At 53.3% G+C, this 7,500-nt stretch overlaps 1 protein-coding gene across 1 annotated transcript in view; it reads right to left on the bottom strand.

The window, feature by feature from the left end:
- LOC144489874 (uncharacterized) overlaps window positions 1-7,500 on the bottom strand; it is a gene marked incomplete at both ends in the record, with an annotated part of 47,087 nt that overhangs the window by 32,431 nt on the left and 7,156 nt on the right. Inside the window, 2 exons of the mRNA XM_078207704.1 lie at window positions 3,364-3,436; window positions 6,666-6,758. Coding sequence (XP_078063830.1) covers window positions 3,364-3,436; window positions 6,666-6,758 — 166 coding nt within the window. The remainder of the gene's footprint in view (window positions 1-3,363; window positions 3,437-6,665; window positions 6,759-7,500) is intronic.

Genomic DNA, 7,500 nt, shown 5'->3' with positions numbered 1-7,500 from the left:
GGGGGGAGACGGGGGGGGAGACGGGGGGGGGGGGAGACGGGGGGGGAGACGGGGGGGGGAGACGGGGGGGGAGACGGGGGGGGAGACGGGGGGGGAGACGGGGGGGGAGACGGGGGGGGAGACGGGGGGGGAGACGGGGGGGGAGACGGGGGGGGGAGACGGCGGGGGAGACGGGGGGGAGACAGGGGGGGGAGACGGGGGGGGAGACGGGGGGGGGAGACGGGGGGGGAGACGGGGGGGAGACGGGGGGGAGACGAGGGGGAGGATGGGGGGGGAAATGGGGGAGACGGGGGGGGAGACGGGGGGGAGACGGGGGTTGAGACGGGTGGGGAGATGGGGAGGAGACGGGGGGGAGACGGGGGGGGGAGACGGGGGGGGGAGACGGGGGGGGAGACGGGGGGGGAGACGGGGGGGAGGATGGGGGGGGAAATGGGGGACACGGGGGGGAGACGGGGGGAGACGGGGGTTGAGACGGGTGGTGAGATGGGGAGGAGACGGGGGGGAGACGGGGGGGAGACAGGGGGGGGAGACGGGAGAGAAGACGGGAGGAGACGGGAGGAGACGGGGGGAGACGGGGGGAGACGGGGTGGATACGGGGGGGCAGGGGCGGATGGGGGCGGACGGGCGGACGGGGCGGACGGGGAGGGGACGGGGCGGACGGGGGGAGACGGGGTGGATGGGGGCGGACGGGCGGACGGGGAGGGGACGGGGCGGACGGGGGGAGACGGGGTGGATGGGGGCGGACGGGCGGACGGGGAGGGGACGGGGCGGACGGGGGAGACGGGGTGGATGGGGGCGGACGGGCGGACGGGGAGGGGACGGGGCGGACGGGGGGAGACGGGGTGGATGGGGGCGGACGGGCGGACGGGGGAGGGGACGGGGCGGACGGGGGGAGACGGGGTGGATGGGGGCGGACGGGCGGACGGGGAGGGGACGGGGCGGACGGGGGGGGGAAACGGGGGCAGACGGAGCGGACAGGGAGATGGAGCAGACAGGGGGAGATGGGGCGGACAGGGGGGAGACGGGGTGGACAGGGGGGAGACGGGGTGGACAGGGTCAGACGGAGCGGACAGGGGGACGACACCCCAGGGAGCTCAGTGTCACAGTTTCAGACAGTGCAACCTCAGCTTTGGGGGGAGTTACGTTTTGTGTGTCGTTACACAATGATCCCATCGGGGAATGGCCCCAGAAGCAGCCTCTCTCTCTGTAGCACTGAGCAGAGCCGGAGGCAGCCCAGCTACCAACCCTTTCCCCGGCTCCCATCTGGACAAAACCTTCCTGCACTCACTTCCTCAAAGCACCAATCCTTAGCAAACCATTCCAGCCATCCAGGAGTGACCAGAACTGTGGATCTTGAACCCTGCTTGAAAATCCTTCCTCGGTCTTTCCACATACATGGCCGGGATTCCCTGCCCCCCCCCTGCACCCCCCCCCCCTCCCCCCGACCCCCTCCACTCCCTCCTCCCCTTCCGCCCCACCTCCACCTAAAATGTGGTATTTCCAAACTCGATGGACTTTGTCGGGTTGGGGGTGGGTTGAGAGATAGTGATGGTGGGAGTGGTAATTAAAATGTTTGATTATGCTTAAACATCGGAATTTAAGGAGCAGGATTAGGCCATTCGGCCCCTCGAGAGCCTGCTCCACCATTCAATAACACCGTGGATGATCTCACTGTGGCCTCAACTCCACTTTCCTGTTCGTCTCTCCCCCCCCCCCACTCCACTCCATCAGCCCCGACTGACCTGATTGTCAACACGTACGCTTGTGGAATGAATTCAGTCAATAAGGTGTGTGCCAATTATTGAATTTCAGTTCCCAGTGTTGTGGCCACCCGCTAACACAGCACACTGACGTTTCAGACCCTCCCCACACTCCCGTTTAGTGGAGGCAGCTTTCGAGTCTTCAGCAATTGACTCCCACGCTGTGATCGAATCAACAGTATGTCCTTCCACCAATGAAACAGAATCTCTACAGTGCAGAAGAAGGCCATTCAGCCCATCGAGTCTGCACCGACTACAATCCCGCCCAGGCCCTATCCCCATAACCCCATTACCCTGTTAATCCCCCTGACACTAAGGGGCAATTTAACATGGCCAATCCACCTAACCTACACATCTTTGGACAATAAGAGGCAATTTAGCATGGCCAATCCACCTAACCTGCACATCTTTGGACACTAAGGGGCAATTTAACATGGCCAATCCACCTAACCTACACATCTTTGGACAATAAGAGGCAATTTAGCATGGCCAATCCACCTAACCTACACATCTTTGGACACTAAGGGGCAATTTAACATGGCCAATCCACCTAACCTACACATCTTTGGACACTAAGGGACAATTTAGCATGGCCAATCCCCCTAACCTACACATCTTTGGACACTAAGGGGCAATTTAACATGGCCAATCCACCTAACCTACACATCTTTGGACACTAAGGGACAATTTAGCATGGCCAATCCACCTAACCTGCACATCTTTGGACACTAAGGGACAATTTAGCATGGCCAATCCCCCTAACCTACACATCTTTGGACACTAAGGGGCAATTTAACATGGCCAATCCACCTAACCTACACATCTTTGGACAATAAGAGGCAATTTAGCATGGCCAATCCACCTAACCTACACATCTTTGGACACTAAGGGGCAATTTAGCATGGCCAATCCCCCTAATCTACACATCTTTGGACACTAAGGGGCAATTTAGCATGGCCAATCCCCCTAACCTACACATCTTTGGACACTAAGGGGCAATTTAGCATGGCCAATCCACCTAACCTGCACATCTTTGGACACTAAGGGGCAATTTAGCATGGCCAATCCACCTAACCTGCACATCTTTGGACACTAAGGGGCAATTTAGCATGGCCAATCCACCTAACCTGCACATCTTTGGACACTAAGGGGCAATTTAGCATGGCCAATCCCCCTCACCTACACATCTTTGGACACTAAGGGGCAATTTAGCATGGCCAATCCCCCTAACCTACACATCTTTGGACACTAAGGGGCAATTTAGCATGGCCAATCCACCTAACCTGCACATCTTTGGACAATTACCTTGGCGTGTTTCTGTTTGCAAGTTGCTCTCTAACATTGACAATTCATCATTCAGCCTTCCCACAAAATCTGCCCTTTTCCAATTGTTGATCCTCTGGGATCAGAATGGGGATGGGATCTCGATCACGCGGGGGGTATCTTTTATCAAACAGAACCAGACCGCTACTTGGAGAAGTGATCAGAAGGAGCTAAATCGTTCAGACTGCCTGGGGTTGAACGCTGGCGTATCCCCGTACGGAACAGGCCAGTTTACCAGGGTATACGTCACTCCTCCCGACATGCTGATGGCTTCACTCACCTTCATCCTCCGATACATCCAGGATTTCATCCACGGTCTCAGGAAAGCTCAGCCTGTGTTTTTCTGTGATTGTCTGTGAGGAAAACACAGAGGGCGGTGTTAATTTTACTTAATATATTCCTTCATGGGACATGGGCGTCGCTGGCTGGGCCAACATTTATTGCCCATCCCTAGTCTTCCGAGGTCATTTAAGAGTCAACCACATTGCTGTGGCTCTGGAGTCACATGTAGGCCAGACCGGGTAAGGACGGCAGATTTCCTTCCCTAAAGGAAGTTAGTGAACCAGATGGGTGTTTCCGACAATCGACAATGGTTTCACGGTCATTAGTAGATTCTTAATTCCAGATTTTTTAACTTGAATTCAAATTCCACTATCTGCTGTGGCGGGATTCGAACCCAGATCCCCAGAACATTAGCTGAGTTTCTGGATTAAGGTGATGTTAGTGTACCTTTGAGAGATTTCGTTTTTAATCCTGATCTCTGCAGCTCTCACAGTCAGTGTTGACGGGCTGACTATGATGAATCCTTTTATTGCTCCTGAAGTGGTTTAAATGGGGTTGTTTGTGTTTACTCTGGGATTAGTTTTACGATCCTCTATTGTTAGGAGGATGGTCACGTGTTTCTGCACAGTTATTTTCCAGTTTGGAGTTGCAGGTTTGAGTTTTAGTTTCAGAAGGGACAGCAAGCTAAAAAGAAGTGTTTTCCCTCTCTCCCTGTTGTTTTGAAAATTCTATTGGTTCGCTGAAAACAAGATCTTGTTTTCCTGATGTGTGAGAATCTGCTGTTGTTGGGGGCTGGATCAGAGTCTATCTGGTGTTTTGGGAAGCTGTCTTGTCTTCAAACTGCTCAGAGTGAATCCAGAGAACTGCAGACTTCAACCAAAGGACTCAATTTCTTGTATCACGTGAGCAGTAGTCTGTGCTGTGTTAAACCTGTGAAAAGGGTGTTTTGTCTGTGGGATTGGTTTGATTGGAACATTGTAGAGATATTCGCGAAGGGTGAAACATTATAATGATTGTCTGTTTCTTGTTTGTAAAAGTTCTTGCTAATTTTCTGACTGTACATGTTGACTATATTCCTAAATAAACTGTGTTTGATAAAAGCTCCCTGGTGGGTCACTGGAATCATACCTGAAGTGGAACATCTCATGTTTATCCTGGCCAAGTTCAAGATGCAAAACTTATGATCCAGGCGGGCTTCATAAAACACTTTCTGACCTGAACCGTAACAATGGGGTCCCGGGTTCGAATCCCGCCACGGCAGATGGTGGAATTTGAATTCAATTAAAAAAACTCCAGAATTGAGAATCTACTGATGAAACCATTGTCGGAAAAACCCATCTGGTTCACTAATGTTCCTTTAGGGAAGGAAATCTGCCGTCCTTACCCGGTCTGGCCTACATGTGACTCCAAAGCCACAGCAATGTGGTTGACTCTTAAATGACCTCGGGCAACTAGGGATGGGCAATAAATGCTGGCCCAGCCAGCGACGCCCATGGCCCACAAATGAATAAAACAAACGCCATTGTTGGGAGGTTAGGGATGAGTGGGACTTCGACTCGATACAATTCTTTTCAACGGCCTGCCTCCCAGCTCTTGGTGGAGACGATGGGCTATTTGACTGCAGCGTGCTTCACAGCCGAGCCCAATAGACCCGGCCTCACACAGCATCCAGCCGGCAGCCCGTGCCATCAGGAATGGCCTTGGCTCCTTTCCCGGCCGAGCCATGTGCCGCCTTCCAATTGGGTTCCCACTGGTGAATATCACACAGGGCAGGACGTAACAGGACTGGATGCTTCAGCTGGGCATCGGGTCAACCTGAGGGACTTGACACGGTTCAAAGCAGCAATGTCAGGAAAGGGCAGAGATACCCGTCAGATAGGAACTCTGTTCCCTCGATGTGCCCACACACCAGGGATGCTTAAAACAACCCCCCCCAGTCCCCCACGCCCCCACACACAAATAGCTTTGAACACGATCTATTCTCTCTCCCTCATCCAGCTGCACGCTCCACACCATAGAATTTATTGGAAGATCAGAGAATCCCTCCTGTGCAGAAAGAGGCCATTCAGCCCATTGAGACTGCGCCAACAACAATCCCACCCTATCCCCCATAACCCCATGTATTCACCCTAGCTAGTTCCCCTGACATTAAGGGGCAATTTAGCATGGCCAATCCACCTAACCTATACATTTTTGGACACTAAGGGGCAATTTAGCATGGCCAATCCATCTAACCTATACATCTTTGGACACTAAGGGGCAATTTAGCATGGCCAATCCACCTAACCTGCACATCTTTGGACACTAAGGGGCAATTTAGCATGGCCAATCCACCTAACCTACACATCTTTGGACACTAAGGGGCAATTTAGCATGGCCAATCCATCTAACCTATACATCTTTGGACACTAAGGGGCAATTTAGCATGGCCAATCCACCTAACCGGCACATCTTTGGACACTAAGGGGCAATTTAGCATGGCCAATCCACCTAACCTATACATCTTTGGACACTAAGGGGCAATTTAGCATGGCCAATCCATCTAACCTATACATCTTTGGACACTAAGGGGCAATTTAGCATGGCCAATCCACCTAACCTGCACATCTTCGGACACTAAGGGGCAATTTAGCATGGCCAATCCACCAAACCCATACATCTTTGGACACTAAGGGGCAATTTAACATGGCCAATCCACCAAACCTATACATCTTTGGACACTAAGGGGCAATTTAGCATGGCTAATCCACCTAAGCTACACATCTTTGGACAGTAAGGGGCAATTTAGCATGGCCAATCCACCTAACCTACACATCTTTGGACATTAAGGGGCAATTTAGCACGGCCAATCCACCAAACCTATACATCTTTGGACACGAAGGGGCAATTTAACACGGCCAATCCACCTAACCTACACATCTTTGGACACTAAGGGGCAATTTAGCATGGCCAATCCACCTAACTTACACATCTTTGGACACGAAGGGGCAATTTAGCATGGGCAATCCATCAAACCTACACATCTTTGGACACTAAGGGGCAATTTAGCATGGCCAATCCACCTAACCAGCACATCTTTGCACTGTGGGAGGAAACCGGAGCACCCGGAGGAAACCCTCGTGGACACGGGGAGAATGTTTAGACTCCGTGAAGATAGATACCTGAGGCCGGAATTGAACCCGGGTCCCTGGCTCTGTGAGGCAGCAGTGCTGACCACTGTGCCACCCTACCCCACTGTGACAGGATTAACAGAGATATCCACGCGGGGAATATAGAGCAGTCAGTCCTGATCACACTTACCGTGCTGATGGCTTCATTAGTAACGATCTTTAAGACGTCCGTCACGGAGATGTAGCCCAGTCTCTTTGCAATGGCGAGTGCCGTGCTGCCATTCTGTAAGGGAAGCCGGGACGTTACTCAGCATCAAGAACACAGGGAGCCAGTGATCGGAACCGGCTGCACATCTCAACAACAGCGAACTGGAAAAGCATCCCTTTCCTCTCTCACACTTCGCTGCCCAGTCTGTCCCGCTCTCTTGAGGAGGTTGTCTCGTGACTGTCTGGGCACCGCACACTCCTCACTCCAGTAGCGTGTTGTTGATTGGTCATCACTGGCCTTTATTCACATTCAAGCTTATTTATTGGTGTCACAAGTAAGGCTTACATTAACACTGCAATGAAGTTACTGTGAAAATCCCCCCAGTCGTCACACTCCGGCGCCTGTTCGGGTTACACTGAGGGAGAATTTAGCTCCTAACCAACACGTCTTTCGGACTGTGGGAGGAAACCGGAGCACCCGGAGGAAACCCACGCAGACACGGGGAGAATGTGCAGACTCCACACAGACAGTGACCCAAGGCTGGGAATCAAACCCGGGTCCCTGGCGCTGTGAGGCAGCAGTGCCGCCCCAGCAAAGTTGCACAACATTCAGCACCCGACTCTCCTCCTCTTCCGCCCTGTGTGCCTGACTGCAGAGCGATCGGGAGCAGGTATCTGGCGCAGCAATTGGCTTCCTGAATCCAGGTACACTGAGCCTCATTGTACGGCTGCCCAGCAGAGCGCGGTACGATCGAATGACAAATCTCCTACTCTCTGCAGCCCAGCTCCCCATTTCTGTCATCAGCTGGGACACCGGG

Source organism: Mustelus asterias, unplaced genomic scaffold (assembly GCF_964213995.1).
Source record: "Mustelus asterias unplaced genomic scaffold, sMusAst1.hap1.1 HAP1_SCAFFOLD_2619, whole genome shotgun sequence".
NCBI lineage: Eukaryota > Metazoa > Chordata > Chondrichthyes > Carcharhiniformes > Triakidae > Mustelus > Mustelus asterias.
The sequence above is the reverse complement of the archived record's forward strand: the minus strand, read 5'-3'. Positions and strand labels throughout refer to the sequence as shown.